General features: G+C 39.1%; 1 protein-coding gene across 5 annotated transcripts in view; it reads right to left on the minus strand.

The window, feature by feature from the left end:
* Window positions 1-19,710, minus strand: part of snx29 (sorting nexin 29) — a 178,272-nt gene that overhangs the window by 55,401 nt on the left and 103,161 nt on the right. For all 5 annotated transcript variants that reach the window (XM_041973898.1, XM_041973897.1, XM_041973900.1 and 2 more), the window contains 3 exons: window positions 13,834-13,950; window positions 11,158-11,213; window positions 10,928-11,009 (listed from right to left, as the gene is read on the minus strand). In XM_041973898.1, the coding sequence (XP_041829832.1) occupies window positions 10,928-11,009; window positions 11,158-11,213; window positions 13,834-13,950 (255 nt within the window). The remainder of the gene's footprint in view (window positions 1-10,927; window positions 11,010-11,157; window positions 11,214-13,833; window positions 13,951-19,710) is intronic.

Here is a 19,710-nt window from a genome sequence, read left to right on the forward strand (position 1 = left end):
GCAGCTAATATTTTCACCTTTCCAGATTCTTCCCAGTAGATCACCAGTTTTTGACATTTTCAGACCAGCCCATCTGGAACCAACAACAATGCCACATTCAAAGTCACTTAAATCCCATTTCTTCCTCATTTTGATGTTCTGTTTTAACTTCAACTAGTTAGCTTGACCGTGTCTACATGCCTCCATGCATTGAGTTGGTGCCATGTGATTGGCTGATTAGCTATGTGTGTTAACAACCAATAGAACAGCTTGACCTAATAAAGTGGCTCTTGAGTGCATATCAACTGAATCAATTAGCTACCCAGCAGTCCCATTTAAATATTTCAATTTCTCTAAAGACATACTAATTTTACACAGTTTAGACCTGCTATACAGAAGCAGGTAGAGCTTCCAGAAAGAGTCAGCCTGATACAGACTGAGCAGTCTTCAAACTGAAGTAAATCAGGTATTTAGGTAATAAAATTAATCATGTTAAGATTTTCTATATCCACTTAATTCAATTCAGTGTAATTTTATAAAATCGAAAAGGACAAATGTCTATCATAAACTGAAACTAGTAATGGTAAAGCAGGGATGTGCAGCAAAGTGGACAAATGCTGTCTACGGAAAGGATGGAAACGTGCAGGCCTGAACACTGGTGATGAGTGCACACTTGGGCTCAGAATGTCAGGAGGTTAACCGCTCATTGAGGATGCTGGAAAGAGATTTAACCCCCTCTCCAGATGAAATAATGCACTGAAGGGCCCTTCTACGTTCCTATCCTACATCCCTATTTACTCATACAGACTTTGATGCATCACACTAAGATTTTAAATTACATGAAAACTTTGGTCAAGTTTTTTAAAACAGAAGATGGTGGTCAGATAGGAGTCATCATTTTTTAGGCTGGAGACCAATTTGGAAAAGCTGTCTGTAGCTGAAGCAGGAGGAAAACGGGACAAGATGCAATTCTTAACTCTGTCTTTTAACACAGCTAACCCTGTTCTCTTCATCTATCACTTTGCTCAGCAGCCCTCTTTGTCATCTGTCTCTTGTCAGACATTTGACTAAAACTTCAGTCATGGTAGGATACTTTGTCTCTTCCCTCTTTCATATGAACCAGTGAGTCACTGACAGGGCTTGTGAAAGAGCTGTGAGCCTGGAAAGGAAGTCAGCTAGCAAATCATTGAGACGAAGGGCAGAGAATAGAGGATGTAGAGCACAGCAGAGCTGAATAAGAAACAGAGTAATAGTGAAGTGATGAGGAAAATGAAACGTGCGATAGAGAGAGGAAGGCAATTACAGAGACTAAAAAAGATAAATATAAATTGAAAATAACAAGGGAAAGGGAACATAGTGAGAAAAGCTCAGAAGAGAAGAGGAAAAGTGACACTGACAAATGGTGTTCTATCCCCAAGATCCAATCAACTGTCTGGAGGCTAAAGCAGAAATCCTCACACTCTTGTGACTTCCTCAGAGACATCGTCAACATCCTAATTCTGATTCCACCATTCTAACAAAAGAGACAGCAGCTTCCTCTTCCCCTCTCACATCACATTTCCACCTGCTGAAATCACACCTTTGAAGTTTTACAGGAGGGCAGAACACTGATGAAGAACCACAGGACAACTTCAGCTATGACTACTGGGTATTTTTCATGAACTGAAAAGAAAGGTGGGAGGTGCTGAGATCAAAGATCAGATCCTCCACAACGTGGTCACCAGTTAATGGTTCATCCCTTTGCAGAACACTCTCTGGAGGTTTTCATCTCTGCTGATTGTGGTTCATAGGTACTGAAAGATGAAATGTTGTTGAAAGGTTACATTGTATAGTTTGTTTTACTTGGGAAAATTTAACCAGGTGAAATGAAACAGAAATACCTCAGTGGCAGCCATGCTAAGAGCTGGTTGAATCCTCTAAAAGCAAAGGCAAGGAACTTCAATGTTTTGAAACAGGACTTTAAAAATACATACAAACACATTTATCTGAGAAAGGTCTTAAAGCCAGAGAGAGGCTGAAACTACACTTGCTTTTATTTACACATAAGCTGTGTTTCCACCAACGGGTACGTCAAGACAAGATGGTTAAGGTACGGATGTAGTTTGTAATCTGTAATCTTCCCACAGCCAACCATAACCTTACCTGAGAACCTTACCTGAGTATCAACCCAGCTACAGATGCCTCAGCTACGTCGTAGCATGACGCCATCACAGCGCAACGCCTTCCTTAAAGTATAACCCAAAACACAACTCAAAAAGAAAAGAGGAGAATGGCGGTCAACAGTTTGTGCTCGGTTTTTCTTGGCGGTGCTTCATAATGCCATTCTAAACCGAGATGTAATCAACAAAACAACAATATGTTCCTCTAAACAAGGAGCCATTCCTGCATTGGTTTTATGCTAGGTGCACGGGAAGTGACTTTTTTTTAACCAATCAATGAATTGTAGTGTCTCTAACGGCACCCTTTTGGGTCAGATCGGTTAAATTGGTACCCCAACGGAAGGGTCCTAAAAAAAGTAGGATGTGTTGGGTGGGATATTAGGGTACTTGTCCCAGTTTTTGAGTGTGGAAACACAAAAAAAATACATCCCGATCCACCAAGGATCCAAGGAATGCTCAGGCTAGAGACCAGCAAATGGGGGGAATTCTGGCTTTCGGGCAGGATTTAGACAACCTTGGGCAGGAGTAGGCAGTCAGACCAAAACACGTCGGGTCCTGCCTCCCTCATATGTCTCGACTGACTCACAAAAAGCAGTGTGTGAGACAGAGAGAAGCATGATGAGTGATAAGGTGTTGAGGGCAAGGTTAAGTCGGTTAAAAGTAAAATAAGAGATGGCACATACAAAGTGCAAGCTAACAAAAGTGGGAAGTCAGACATTTGGAGTCGCTTTCAAATTTTGGGGACAAAGACCACCTTCTTTTTAAATCTCTGCACTGTGAACGCAGTGGCCTGCTGTTACTAGTAGCGCAGGTCACACGATCCAGCCTGTGTTAGGGTTGTCAATCAAAGCGTCATTCCGCATGCTGGAAAAATCCCCTCATAAATTGTAATGAGAAGATCATCTTTAGAAATTGCATTACAAAACTCAGGACTCGCGGGACACGTGGAAATCCCTTGGGCGCTCGGGTAAAGGGAGTCCCACGGACGGACGCACGCAGGGAAGCTTCGGGAACAGGATTGAAAATCCAATCCCATCCAGGTCTCTAGCTCAGACTTTTATATAGAACAGGCTAAACAATCACGTCATTAAGGCATGGCACAATGTAGGAGAGCCAGCTCTACAGGTCAAGATTCAGCAGTCCATCTCCATCTCAAGGATTGAAGATGCTCTTTTGAGGACAGCAATGCACACCTTTTGAACAGGGAAGACAAATAATTTGAGACTGGTGTCTGGAAAGTGGTCTAATTTAAACTGGAAAAACCATCTTCAAACAGAGGAAGTGGCCTTAGATATCACCTTCCCAGCACCTACAGTATAGCTCTGTTTCCACTAAGGGGTCCAGCTCAGGATGGGATGGTTTGCTGCAGTTTGGTACAGTAAATCCCAATCTCTGCCGTATTTCCTCACCGAACTGTACCCTTACCTGGTAGGTGGATAATAACCTGGACAGCAACAGATGCATCAACTATATAATAGTGTGATGTCATAGCGGCGCAATGTCTTCCTTGAATTATAACAAAGAAAAACGCGACAGAAACAAAAGTTAGAATGGTGTTTGCGTCTTTAAAAAACTAAACCTAGTAAAGTAAACTTGTTACCACCAACGTTGTATCATGATTTTATCTACAATAATATTTAATGTGCAACTCCAGAACAATAAATAATCGAACTTAAGAAATTTCTTTGCAAAAAAAAAAAGAAATTCTTCAGAATAAAACGAAAGAAATTTCTTTGCATCTGGCAGCAGTAATATAACTCAGAATAACCTGCAACAATATTATTGTTATGAATTTCTAGAAATATAGTTGATATTAGACTTCAAAATTCTCATGTCAAGATATCTGTAGCAGCTCTCCTTGAGTAGTGTATTTATTGCAGATGTATTCGAGAATCCGTTTTCTGTGTTCTCTCTCTCAAGCTGGATAGTCACAGCTTTAAGCCCTCCTGCCAAAACACATCTATTAACTACAATGTGCTTTCAAATGCCATTGAAAAGGATACTAAACCTCAATCTTCCCTGTTGTGAACCGCTCTGGATAAGAGGACTGACGATGGTGGCTAAAATGGAAATGTAATGTAAATTACAGTGAAGTTGATAAGGTGCCAGTGCTGAAGAGTGAGGCTGTGAAAGCAGCCTCAGTGCCTTCCAGAGGGTGTTTAATCTATGGCTTATAGATGTACGACCAACATGATTGCAATTATCATCATCATCTTTGTAAAACATCCATCACTGCCATCATCAGAATACTTATCTCCCTCTGTCACCAGCCGGTCGTTACTGCAACCACAATCACTCATACAGGCATGAATACGCATGCATTCAGTAGAGATCATGGCCAGAATGACCTACATTCAAAACCAGAGCATTCAGCCATCTACGTATGAGCTTGCACTCAGTGTTCCCAGTAATACATATGTATGGATCACCTCATCTGCATAGCTCAAGCAGCCCAGCAGCATGAGGTTTAAGCTTCTGGCTAATCAGGGCGACTCACACGAAGCAGGTCTGAATGTAAAGCTTACTGCCTTAGCAACTGCCAAGTCTCCCAAGTTAACTCAGCCATATCCAATGGCTGACATAGAAATTAAAGGTGCTAACACATTTCACACTTCGCATTTCTCTGGAGGGATGACAGTCCATTGATGGCAGCAGTGCACACATCCGAAAAGAGTGTCAGCAAGGACATCTCAATTATTCATCGAGAAGCTGATTTATGTGGCACTCATATGCTGCATATTAAAGCCTTATGGGTGGCACAAGGAAAACAAAGATAGTTTGTGCAACTATTTTTAATGGGGACATCTCACTCTTTTTCTAAGCTAAAAACACTGAGCTTTGCATGAATGTAAGCATACGTGCAGGAGATTATAAAAATCCACTTTATTAAAAAAAAAAGAAGAAGAAAAAGAAATAGAAAAGCAGTGGACATGACTTCTTACGTTGTTTACTTGCAATATATTTCAAAAGTGTGAAGGGCAGTGGGAGAAACTACATTAAAGGGGAAAGTTGCAATAGACAGTATTCTGACTTGCTGGCATTATAAAAACAGTGAGAAGTTTGCACTGAGCCCTTGACTTTGTGATGAAATTAAAGGCTCAGCTTTTTGCCGATCAAAGAGAATTCCTCATCTGAACTATATGCACGCGCACACACACACACATATATATATATATATATATATATATATATATATAGAATAAATGTATATGTAAATTATCTGCTGAATTGTAGACAAGAGGTGCCAGCTTACTGACAGACTAATTATGTAATGTATATAGTCAGTTCACACTGTGGTTCCTGATACTTGGATGTGTTTTGAATGCAAGCAGATGTGGATGTATGAGCATTATTGAGCTGATTTTAGCTAATCTTTTTTCTTTTTCTCCTTTCAGTTAGCAGTTTCTCATCTCTAACGTGTTTATCTCATCTGGGAAGTTGCAACAGGTTAAATCTGAGATTTGTAAAAGGTCCTTTCAGTTAAGTCCTGAAACATATCCTTACGTGCATGTCTGACATAACTGGGTAAAAACTGATTGAAAAATAAATGAAAAAACTTGAGTGGGGAGAAAAAAGATTAGTCATAAAACTAGAAAGAGCAGGATAATGAAACATAAGAGGGACTAAATAGGATGGGGAGAAGAAGCAGAAAGATAGATTATGTAAAAAACAGATCAATAATTACATGCTGGTGTGTTTTTATTGCCATTTAGCAGTTATAAAAACTGGCCTTCCAAAGCTCCTTGTGCATCAGGGTTATTAACAGCATGGCTTCTTGGTGTTTTGATTAAAAATATCTTACTTTTATAAAAAAAAAAGGTATGACCAAAGATAAGACCACAGTTACATTTCACAGGTATACTAGTCTCTAATATGTTAGAGCAACACTTCTGAGCAGAATTCTACACTTTGATACCCCTTAACAAAGGCTAAGTATAGCATCCTGTCTCATCTCTGAGCTTTCTTCAGCCAGTAAAAGTCAGTCTGATGTTGACTCTTGTCTTATTTCTTGCTCTATCACTTTCTCTCTTTGTTTTCTTCTCTTCCATCATTAATGTGATCTTGCAGTTCTTTGCTGAATCAGCCATGGTGTGCACCTACAACAGCCAGTGCATTGATATCCAGTTGCTGGTGAGTGACATGGTGCCATAAAGCGAAATGCAGCTGTCAGGTGATGCCCTGGACTGGTGGGGAGGGGGTACAGCAGTTGTGAAGTGCGGTTTCTCAGCCACTGGATGCTACAGGGCAATGATGGCTGCAGGAACGTACATAATGAATGTGCTATCAAAACAAGTCAGAAGCAGAGTTTTAGGGTGAGAAACCTATGTAGTGTTGCTCACATATTATATGTGATTTCAATGTTGCATCTGGTCATTGTCTCCATTTAAATAATTTATATTATAATAATTTAAATACCAAAAGTCAGTGCTAGATTTTGGCTACAAACCACTGCTGTCTCCACAAATTTAAATGGTAATTCAATTAAAGCTGCTGAAGTGAACTAATTTGGTGAACCAAGTGATTTGGTGAGAGTGCTATTGCTAACTCTAATAATGAGATCACAGACATTCCTGTACACATCAAGGCTTCCTGTGTTCACTGACTTTGTGCAAATAATGCTGCCTTTCCTAATAGCTTCTATGTTGTTTGGTATTGTTCAAAAGAGAGACACTGATTCGCAAGGACTGGTATAATTCTGTCATTATGGAATCGGAAAAGGACAAGAGGAGCAGGAAAGTATGGAGTGATAAAGCAAGGATGAAGGCCCAGAGGCACAGTCTTCCACAAAGAGCAGAAGCCAACTTATAATGGAACAAATGCATCAGTCTCTGCCTCTCCATCGCATTCTGTCTCCTATCATCCATCCACAGGCCTTACTGCACTTTAAATGGAAGTCATTTCAGAGAGCTCAGACTAAAAAAGTGGCTCTGAAGAAAAAAAAAATACAAAGACAGAAAATGGAGTACATGAAGTCTTACCCCTGCCATGATGCCATGAAATCTGGCAGGGAAAGGGAGACTGATAGAGAAGCTGAGCAGAGAGAAAGAGATGAAGCAGGCAAGAAAAACGGAGTGGACAATGAGAGACAGACATTTAGGGACATGCGGTGTGAGAAGTGGTGGTTAGCTCTCTCTTTCCTACTCTCTGGATGGCTGAAACAGCAGCATGGAGCTGTCATTGTGCTTATTTTCAAGCACAAGGTTGCAATGACCTAACTTAGGCTCTTGTATCCAAAAATCCCACGCACTCTCAGAGTCTCGAAAAACACTCTCTGGCTTTGGCTATGGCTCATTGCTCTCATCATTGGTTCAATCGTACAAGCATATGCATGTGTGTGCAAGTGAGACTATATGAAAGGTATTGTATTCACTAGAGGGCATTTTAAAGAGACCTTTGCTCGCTTCACATGGTTCTCTTAGGTCTTTAAGAATGTTGGCTCAGTGTTCAATCACCACAACAACCTCACCTTAACAACAGTGACTTCAGTAACCTTGGCCATCCATTAGCCTGTCGAAGAACAAAAGCTGTTTCCACAGGGAGCTATTAGACAGATATAGCTCTGGGAAAGGAAGTATCCAATACACCAGATGGGCTGTGCTTTATACCAGCCCCAGGGCTGGACAGTAGTCTCTCAGAGACCATTATTGAGAGGAAGAAATCAGGCTATATCAGCACAACACATGGAACGTGCTCAGCTTTGATGCTGGAGTCGAGCCACAAATCCCAACTGCAGGTGGACACCGATTATTGCTGAAAGCCCAGCGGATATCCAAATCCACCAATATGATTCACACACTTTAACCAGCTATTATCACCTCTACCCCAAGTTAGAAACATTTATCAAGCTGAACTCAAGAGAAAGGTTTATCTTTACTGATGGTTTGTTGATTAGTACGTTCATATATAAGAGTCTCAAACTGAGCACAGGTGGCACAGAGATGCAGTTAGTGCAACATCAGTTAGCAACAAAAGCAAGCAGCATTCTACCATTACCAGAAAATGAAAATTCAAAGTTGTTTTCATGAAAGATAAGTGTAACATTGTGTTTGTGCAGCGTTGAACAAAGTGCACTGAACCAGGCATCTTTGCAAAAGGGTTTGAAGCTATAAGTGGCAGGAATTATAACAATCCATCTCATTCACCATTTCTGTGCTTTCGTCCTGTCAGGAGAAAGGAGACATTTTAACCCACAAAGACTTGAGAGCTCAGAGCTCGAGTCCTGAGCTGTGAATTAACATTTATTATGCACAAGTTGAGCCGAGCTGAGCTTGGTTGCCAGTCTGACCATCAGTTATAGCTGAGGATGTGCCTCTGCTGTCTCCTCCTGTCCCACATGGTTTCCACTGACTAGCATTACAGCTGTGGCTCCTGGTTACAGAGCAGATAACAACACTGTGTGTATCTATGTGTGCGTGTGGGCACATATTTCTGTCTGTCAAATGTTTCTACAAAACACCAAGACGAATGTCTACTATAGCTTCTGTGTGTCTACTTAGTTTACTGTGTGTATGCACAAATTTGCAATGATATACCGAAGCACATATGTGCATGTTATCATGTAACCACGTGCATCTGTATGGATTTATGCCGAGCAATGAATACCATATTTATACCACTAAATGCATGTGTGTTTATATGTGTGCCTGTCTCACAAGGCTGAGCCAGGGGATTGGATGTCTGATCATGCACGTGTGTGTGTCGGTCTCATATGGCTGTGGTGAGAGAGCTGAGGTGTGACATCTTGTTAATGTGACAGAGTAAAACAGTAGCCCAGGGAATGAGCTGCTGTTGTCGACTTTGCTCGATAACTTGACAGACGAAAGCAGAAGGTTTGTTAAGCTGCTCTCGAATCCAGTTCCCAGCACACCACACTCAAATAAGTACCTGGCAAAGGAGTTCAGGAACCATTATATGCTTTAGGAAGAGTCGTGCTATTATCATTGCTGTGCAAAGTCTCAGCTTCGATAAGACTTCTTTTCGAAATACGGTGTTAGACTGTAATGGGAAGTTAGACTATAATTTAGGGACGTGTGACTATGATCAGTGATAGAAAAAAATAATTGTTAATATTATGTTAGCATTTGTTTTAACAGAGTGGTTCCTGCTGACCTAAATGAGATGCCAAAGATCACAAGGAGGAAAGCAAAGGAAAGATTTGAACAAGTACAATGTCATAACTTATTTACTGGATAATCAAAGGTCTGTGTGAGGACAAACTGCATCAAACACTGCTATGACACACAGGAATGCACTAGTTTGTTTTGAGGAAATGAAAAATTGTCACATGACAAACTTTTCTAGTCGGCATATCCTTTTATCCATGCATTTACCCAGCATATAAATGGTTTGGGAGGGAATTGTGTCTCATTTTACAGATGATGATGCATGCTAATAACATGAGCCTTGGGGCTTCATATTTCCAAACTCAAAAACATGAAATATCCTGGCTGCAAAGACTAGCTTACACCCTTGAAAGCTGATTGAGTGAGAAAGAAATATTTATTTTTAATGAAGCAAAAGTGTGACTGACTGTCCTGGAAAGGGGTGACAAAGTTATGTGTTTACAGGGGAAAACAGATCAGAACCACTGTTCCAGACAATTCTCTTTTTTTAAAAAAAGTTTTAAAGTATTTAGTTCAGAGACCACCTCTAAAAAATGTCTTTCATGCAAGCGGTACAGTAGCACTTCTAGCTTAATTCTTAAATTTTAGCATTTTTCTTCTAACTAAATGCTAAAATCTTATCTTTAACCTTTTCCATCTTTAAACTGAATGCTAAAACGAGCTGCCATCTTTGAAATAAACCCAAAAATTTATATTTAATCTTTTTCTTTACGCTGAATTCTAAAATTTGCATTCATGTTTCAGCTAAATGCTAAAATTCACATTTAGTATCTTAAGTTAAATGCTCAAATTAGCATTTAGTTTAAGGCACTACTTTATTACATGTGTGTAACCAAAATGTAGAAATACAACTGTTTAGCTGGTTAGTTTATAATTTTATTCTATTTTATATTGTTAGCATCAGACAGCTAGCATGCAGCTGAGGCTAATGCTGTTAGCACTGTGGGTAAAGGACAGGGTGTTTTTGTTTGTTTTGTTTTTTTTGTTCATGCAGAGCTTTCCACATTCAATTTAAATGATTTACTTGTATGATAATCTGAGTTCCAAAGCAAACAAAGCCTGGTCTTTGTTAGATTAGTGCAGCCAATTATGGACAGATAAGTCCATGCAAATCATTGCAAATGATTAATTGCAAATCAGCTGATATAAAGAAATATCTACTTTCTTTCTCTCTCTCCTTTTTTCTTTCAATCTTTCCTTCCTTCCCTCCCCCCTCCTTCTTTTTCACTTTTCATTTCTGGCCAGCCAGCCAGAAATGAAAAATTCTAATACAACCATGTGCTGGACAGACTGAAGAACTAGCGGACTACCACTGGCAAATTAAAATGTTCTGCTTGACCACTTCAGCAGAGATGAGGGGATAAAAATCTCTAAGCACAACAATGCTAATGAACACTGATGATGAGCTTCTGATGCTAATGTATAACTCTTTCAGAGCTTTCTCATTTATTCCCTCACTCTTTGCATTAATGACCTTTTAACTTCTGTCTTTACTGCTCTTCAACATGATCACACTATATACAGATAATGGCTTTGTCCTCTAGTCAGAGTTGCTTGTATCCAAGTTAGGCCCAAATCAGTTTGTCCAGATGAAATGACTGTTTCGGCATTATTTTTTCTAATAAACAGTCACATTTCTGTGTGAGCAGTGTCCTATGAGCGTACCTGATAGACATGGTAGGCGTTCGCGGCTCTGCCCTGCAGGAACACAGAGGGGATCCACACGTTGATGAGAGCACGATGAGCCCTGAGAGACACAAACAACAAACAGTCCTCAGTGACACCGTCATTATCACTGTCATCATCATTATCACCAGCAGCAGCAACATCAACAGCACTATACTTAATAGCATAATGATTTAAAAAGAGAAAAAGTAGCAGAGAAATATCCTCACGTCTCAAAATCTGACAGGCTAGGATCATCTGAGGTCTGGCTTAAGTCACCTGGAACCTGGAAAAATGAGCGAGGGACATTGGTAGACAAGTAGAAAAACAGTTTTATTAGATATTAAGGACAAACTGAAACACAAATATACAAATACGCTAAATGTCAAATTTGGCAATGACTCCTAACTAAGCTCTACTTGTAGGCAATTTAAAGGGGGCTGAGAAGGGGTGTGAATGTTTCTCCTCTAAACATTGTTGCAGACTCAAGCACGCCTCCCCATAGCAACGCTGCACCCTGACAGCAGTAGTCTCTCCTAGCACTGTGACTCATGTTGCATTCCTGAGGTCCCTTGCCCCAACTTGGCATCTTAAGTCCCTGGATACTGATCTGATCCAGCATCAGTAGGATGCATCAAATCATTCCACTGATGCCCAACCTCACAACCCATATTCCCAACCTGCTGCCAAAAACTAGAGGACATAGTAAGAGATGTCCACACACTGAAAGGTAAAGGTTTGTTTTGGCAGCACAAGAAGGATCTCCATGATACACAGCAGAAGCGTTAAAGCTGTGGCTGAGGAGTGTTTTCCCCATACTTCTATTAGGTAAAAAATTAGACAAATTGTGACTCTAAATGCTAATCTATGAAACACGGTTGGCAAACTTTACAGTACACACATTTCCCTCAGCCCTACTAAACATTATGAAGCAATGTTTAGCAGGGCTGAGGGTTTTTTGATGTTTCTGAAGCAATGAATTATACTGAATGACAAGAATAGGTGAAAGAATGGATAAATGGATTTCCTGCTTACAGGCACAATGAGAGAGTTTGCCCAGCTAAACCAAAAACATAATAAAAAAAAGCCTCTGCAGTAGGGTCATCAGCCTCCAGACTTTGATGAAACTCTCCAACACTCACAGATAAACACACACACACACAAAGTAATAGGAGGGTGCAGTAGAAACACAAAAAGAAGATGAGGTGTGGAAGCAGGGGAGTGAACCAAGCTTGGCCATTTGCAGCAGCTCTAAAAAAAGATGGAAGAGTACAACAAACAGGAACCAGGGATGGCCATGCGTGCGCACACATATATGGACAGAGTGAGCGGTCCAGCAGAGCAGGGCTGAAGCAGAAGGATAAGAGGTCCTATCTTCAGCCTGAGGCTGCCTTCACTGCAGCTGTCTCAACTCTCACTGTGAGCAGAGAGAGTGTTTGTGTGTGCATGTCCAAACTGCTTCAAGCTCTTCTGAGCATGACCAGATGTTGGGGCTTTATTTTTTTTTTTAATTCTAGAGAGCAACCTTTAAAATACTAAAGTACTGAAAAGTAGTTTTATTGAAATATTCTTAAATAATCTTAAAAAAGGAGATTGTCCCGATTGGCATTTAGTATGTTTACATGTCTGAACAAAACCATTCCTGCATCATACATGTATGTAAACAGCACTTTCTGATTACCTCAACAAAAAAAGTCATATTTGGACGAAAAAAAAATAGGTTTAAGCTAAAAGAAGTATTTAAGATCCGTCATTCCTTAATCACATTGTGTAGACACGAATACATCTTAATCCCACTATTAGGTCGTGCTGGGCCTTTTGCAACATTTTGAGGCACACACTGCTTTTTTACCCAACATCCCCTTGTGCTGCATTCAATGTAATGCAGAATTTGGAAGCTGTAACTCTAAAATATGGCTTCCATAAAGATTGTTTTGCTGGTTTGTTATCAAGCCTTTGCTTATCTGCATATCATTCTCTCAAATCATGAATCACACTTGTAGATTTACCATCAAGTCTTTGAATAAACACTACATTTCTTGGCTGGATTGTAAAACCTACTAGATAGGATATAAATGCCTTAAAAACTTAAAGACTAAGCTATTCATCACAATTTACCCCACAGAGTTACACACTACCGTTCCTGAGAAACTATTGCCACTATAAGTGATAGCGCTAAGGGTTGCTGGCCATCTGGCAGAGTTTTAAGGGTTAAAATATTTCATCAGTCCATAAAACACACGCAGATATGCACACAGTTTCAAAGGTGGTTCATTCTGAAAGGATCTGTCCTGCAGTGATGGCACCAAGATAAAAATTTGTGAGATTTTGCTGAGCTAGAAAAATCCAACCAATCAACCTATTAATTAGAAAATAAAATTAATTAAGAAAAAAAGTTTGACATGAATGATCTAACCATTAATCTTGCAGACAACTAAATAACTATACAGCTTGGAGAACAAGCTGGATTTCATGCAATCACGAATTAATAATAATAACATTTTATAACATTTACTTTAAAAGACACAATATAGGGTCACACATAAACAGGATGAATTTAAATTGATCCAATAAAATTTTAAACTAATCTGTATAATGCGATAAAATCTCAAGCAAATTTAAACTGTAAGTCTCAAAGGTGTGACCAGTAGTGCAGGAGAAAACTCTTTTTGCCTGTGGTGTGTAGAGTTATGGTACAAGAACTAATAAATCTCAGGCAGAGGCAAACTAAAGTGGCACCATGGAGAAAGAGCACCACAAAAAAACAACTAGGGGTAAGTGGAAATGCAAATGAATCAAAATACCCGGGAGCAGAGTGGCAGAGAAGGAACAAGAGGAAAACAGGGGGGAATCCTGCAGAGACTTCAAGATGAGACAGAAGCATGCATGTTTGTCCAGTCACTCACCGGTCCTCTGAGGTCAATGAGTTCCTGTCTCATCTGGACAATGAGGTGGTCTTTGGCCATGAGGGAACGATATAGGCGCTCATTAAACTCTATCAGCTCACCGTGCATCTCGGCCACCTGCAGCACGTACACGAAGAGGAACAAAACACACAGGACGCTTAAATTAATCACTGTGGATCATAGCAGCGAGTGAGACACAATTATATAAAAAGTGAGAAAAACTTATTCATAGCATGAAACAAGGTAACAAAAAAAACAAGCAACTTCATTAAAAAGCGAAAAAGAAAAACACAAATAAACATGAGACATAATAGAAGTTGGCAGATGGACAGATTCTTGGAAACAGTCAAACAGAGATGGGTGGGATGGAGTGAGGGGGTGCACCCAGCTCATATCCAACACTTTGCAAATCCTTCCAGCCCACAATTCAATCGTCATTAGCCCTAATCAACCATGACGGGCTGTTATTTACATCTCTGTGTGTTTGTGTGTTCATGCAAATGTGCTGATGTTTGTTCGCTACCCCGGCCCGTCCGCCTAACCAGGCCGGACAGTGTGGACAGGTCTCTGTCTGGAGATTGGCAGCTGTGACACCCACTGTGCTGTATGGAGGACACCTGCTGTCACAGCCTCTTCCACAGGCCGCCATTGCCGACTGACAGGTGAGGCAGTTGCTACGGCAGTTGCTACGGCTGCTCCAAAACCATCAGTCATACATGAACTTATTCACATCCCATTTCAGAGCAAACACACTACAATAATAAAAAAGCCCCTGTTACATGGAAAACTGAATGTTATCTTGAAAAAATAAAGTAGCAGACATAGACATGTTTATATTCATGTTTGTAGCTTCCCACTTTCTTTATTACCTCAAAACAAGTCATTAAGCTGGAAATTCAAACTCCTGGAAACAAACTTTCTGAGGTAAATAACGACCACATACTCTGCTTAAGCCGTCTTCTAACATCCTCTTGGCAGCAAGTTTGTGAAGTTTTGCAGAAAGTATTCCAAATCGAAATTCCATTTAAATGAATGAACCTATATTTTGGCGCTTTGCCCTCAAAAAATGTTGCTCCACATTTGGATTACTTGTTTCGGATTAAATGTGCTGCCAGCAGGCAAGCAATTACCAGAGAGTGGCATAAACCAGAAACACTCACGGCTAATGACTGCGGGTGTTTCTCCGTCCTGTATATGATATATACAGGATGAAGAAAATTGTCTTTTCTGTCAAAATGTAATTACAAAAACCCTTATGGATCTTGGTTTAGTTTTTATTTATCTCATTTATTTAGCCTCTCAAAATTAGGCATGTCCTCCACACTTTTAGTAGTACTCCACAAAGATAACTTTGTACTTGTTTATGTATTTGGCATATGTCTTTATAGGGTATGACCCTATCTATGAAATCTGTGAATTGTTTTGTGACTGTGTGGTGTATGCTGCCTTGTGCCAAGTGGCAGCTAGACAAGGTCTGGCCACCATGCAAGCCTGCATTGGAACACAGTTACAGACAATGGATGGATGGAGACATTATTTACATAGTGATTTGACTACAATCACTTCAGGATAACGCTTCTAAATTTTTCTCATTTAATCTTTCTTTAAACAAGTGGAAAAATCCATCTTTCTCCAGCATTCTTACAGTAAAAAACAAGTTCACACTGTTTTCTTTGGGTCAGTTCTTTTGCTCTCTTTTGGACAGAATATTTCTTCCCAACTGACTTTCTGACAACTTCAACCAACATTTATTGTTACTAGGGGTGGAAGTTTAATTAGTTAATTACGACTAATTAATTACAAAAATTTTACGCCTTAAAAAATGTGTGCTTTTAATTGCAGTTTAAATTCCAAATAACGTGGGACGTTTGTCAGTGCACGAGTTCCTGGTACACTAATTAGATTGGTGCACACGTCAGAACTCGGCTAACAACTTAGCAACTTAGGCGCTTATTTAGCAAGTTTTCACACGACTATTTAAAAAAAATTGACTAGCGACAAAAGTAGCTACTTTTCTGGTGTTATTGGGAACTTTTGGAGACTGATGTGAAATCGCATATCGTTTATGCTTCTCAATGAGCCGCGGGTGCTGCTGCAGGCTCCTCCCCCATCCAAAAACTCTCCCAGCCTGCAGTCAGAGCAGCAGATGTTCATCTCTGCTGGTATGAAGTGGAGACAGAACATGAAAAGTGCAAAGTTTGCTGATCCCGCCCTGGCTTACCATCCAATATTAATGTCTATTAATGAAGAGTTTGGACAAAAACATTTTAAAAGTTAAAAGTACTGTAACATGGTAAGTTTAGGTACAAAAAACAATTTAATACATTTTTCCAGAGATTACTAGAACTTGAATTTACATTATTTACATATTTGTCTATTATATGATTAAATCATCCTCTAAAATCTATTTAAATTAAAAACTGTTGCTTTTGGGGGCAAATATTTTTATACGATTAAAATGAGATTAATCGAGATCAATTAATTACATTAATTTTTTATTGGAGTTCCACCCCTAATTTTTACACTTAAAAAATAAAAATTGAACAGACAATACTTCTCTTTCCTCTCACACAAGAGTTAAATTGGGCCAATGAGATGAGACCCAGCACATAAGCTGATGCTGCATCATGGGAAATAAAAACTTCTCATGACTTTAGAATGAATCATTAAAACTATATATTTAACCTTTAAGACAATCAAACGACTTCACAGGTTTTTTTTTTCTGCTAAGAACTACTGGATATCAAGTCAAGCGAGGGGTGAAGAGCTGAGAGGTGCGTTGAGAAAAGCCAGAGTAGTGATTACTGCAAGAGCTCCGTCCTCATTTGCACTGTCAATTTTCACATACTAAATAAGATATCCTAATCTGTCATATACAGTACTAATGTCTTACAAATTAGCATTTAAAATTAATTAGCTTTTGTCTGTAGCAGCTTACAGCAGGGGCGGACCTAGGCATTTTCTGATGTGGGGGCCATGCAGGAGCACAAACTGGAAAAAGGGTGGCAGATGTAAATGATATATTAAAAATTGGGGGTGGGGGGGTGGGGGGTGTTGTTAGGGTGATCCTGTATTGTATTTATCCTGCTTTATTCATTGTTGTATAAAGGCTTATAATTAATTCATAATGAGAAAACTAAACCAAATCACAAGTTTTATCAGTGTATCTTCAATTGGCTGTTTAACTTTGCATAATCATCATAATCTGGTGTTTTTATGTTTATGTTTTTTATGTTTTAATCCTTCAGAAGCCATAAACAGTTTAGACAGACATATTATCACCTATGTAGGTAGTTGCTGAAATGATGCTATATGAATGCTGCATTATGATCAAGAATATGGCGGTGCTGATACAGAACATCATATACAAAAACATATAAAAATCATTACATGCTGCATTCACTTTGAATTTAATGAGATTCCCTGTGAGGGGGATTTTGGATTACTATCTTGCCCTCTAGAGGTGATGAAACAGTCAAGTTTCAAATAACTGCTCAGATGCCATGGCAACCACATCATAAAACATAGAAAAAAGGGTGCTGTACAATAGATTTGTTCTGCCTCTGGGACGAATAATACCAACTCTTCCTCGGCCTTTTTCTTTTGCTATTTCTGAAAAAAAATACAATAAAAAGATCTGGCAAAAATATGAGATGAGTAAATGAGTCCAAATGACTGATTCCAGGAGTAATACAAAGTAATGGGTGGCCTGACTGCCAAACAGTGTGTAGATGGGTCACGATTCTCAGCTGGAAGACTCATAAATGCACAGTGAGGCCATTTGACAGAAATCCTAAAACTCCTGCAGCATGGCTCTACTTCAGTAATTAAAGACATATCCATCCACAGTTTAACACATCCATCTACACGAGCACACCAGGAATTATTAAGTAAGACAGAGACATTAAAATACTATACCATATCTACAGAATCTGTACCATCCATGTGGTACAGATGTACCAACATATGCATGTCTTTTTCTGGCTAAAATATTACCATAAGTGAATTTCATGGGATTGTACCATGTTGTTAAAAATTCCTAAAGTGTTTAAGGTAAGGTAAGATAAGGCAAAACAGTCCCACCATGTGAGTGCTTTCACGCATCAAACCAGCATCATTAAACTTGCTATTTTTATCACTGGTGCTGTTGTAGCTGCTGATTTCATGACACTGGTTTGATTTGGGGAAGGACACAGTGATGTGGGACTGAGCCTTCTCTGTTTGACACGTGAGTTATCGAAGAACAGCAGCAGGTTAAATAGATTGTGGTTTGTTTTGTTTTTTTGCCAGTAAGGTGCAATTGATATCTGAACAGCCCTGGACATATTGGTGAGTTTCAGCTGTTTTATTCATGCAAAGAAAATAATGTATATATGTTGAAGTTACTGTACAACGGCCAATTGGTGGTAACTAGAGGAGCAATAATTCATCGATTTGCATAGACAAATATATCAATTCAATGATCAACGAACTAGTAGAAACAATATAAATTGCAAACATAATCAGTCAATCATCTTTACAGTAATCATTTGTAAGAGACGTTCAAGAAAAAACATGTGAAATTCTTTACATTTTCTTTGTTCTGAACATTTTCGTCTGAGCCTGTAAATCAGAGCACGTTTACACTGATACCACTTAATATAAACTAATGCAATACCAGCCAAAGGTTTGGACACATTTTCCCATAAACTAAAAGGAAAACGTGCCCAACTCTTTTTACTGGTATTAAACATTTTTTCCTTTTGTTTCCTTTTACACTATTTTACATTATGTGAAAATGTTAACACTCAATAAACAGAGTGTGGTACATCTTGTTTTTGTTAAAATAACATCATTTTTTATTTAAATGCCTGAGTGAGCACAGGAATACAATTATATTTTAATATCTTAGTTGTTTTCTGTGATGTGGTAGGAATGGAAGTGATCCTATTAAATCACATTGTCACATATTGATCGCTGGCTTCTGAATCAAATCAAAATTGTATTGAGGCTGAATTTTTAATATCAGCAATCATTATTTACTGACCTGATATAATACCATATCAAACCTGTGACTCACTCTCCTAGTGGCCAAAAGAGAGGATGATGCTAAGATTAATTCTTATAATCTGCAAGATTATCCCTTTTTTTATAATTCAGTTTAATTCAGATTTATTTGTATAGTTCCAATTCACAATATTCATCTCAGGACACTTTACAGACACAATCAATTCCAGCTGATTCACTGTGATCCAAATCCACATTACTTCAATTTATAATGACTGTGTTCATACAAATGGATTTTTAAAAAATAATTGCCTCACTAAGGAAAACCATCGGCCTGCATCTAGACTTCGATTCAGTTCTTCATCCTGAGCATGCAAAAGGCAGCGGGCCTCATTTGTCTCCATAAAAATCCTCTCACAAATAAGACGTGATAAATAAATAAGTAAAAACCAGAACAGAGGAGAAGACCGGCCTAACTTTTAACATTTGCAGAGCAAATCTCCATGGCACAAACACCCCAGTTATGCATTCCTCTCACATCTAGTGTTGAGAGTTTTACAGATTATAGTGGAAACACAAAACTGCAGCAGCCACTTGGCAAACATTATGTGGTCTGTGGGGCCTTTTGTTTTAACTTTGCTCTAAAATGCTAAACAAATTGGGCAAAACACACAACTACAATTAACTGCGTGACTACCGAACACATTACAACCACCCACAATAAAAAAGAAATCACAGCAACAACACTTGATAAAACGGGTTGAAACGTGCTCCTGAAATCAGAGCTTTTTCTCATCTGCTTTAACAACAGCTGCTCCAAGCAGATCTGCTCGAATTTTCTCAGAATCATTGTTTAAGTTTAGCTAAAAGTTATAAACTAAAAATGTGTTT

This window comes from Melanotaenia boesemani, chromosome 21 (assembly GCF_017639745.1).
Source record: "Melanotaenia boesemani isolate fMelBoe1 chromosome 21, fMelBoe1.pri, whole genome shotgun sequence".
In the NCBI taxonomy this organism is placed as follows: Eukaryota; Metazoa; Chordata; class Actinopteri; order Atheriniformes; family Melanotaeniidae; genus Melanotaenia; species Melanotaenia boesemani.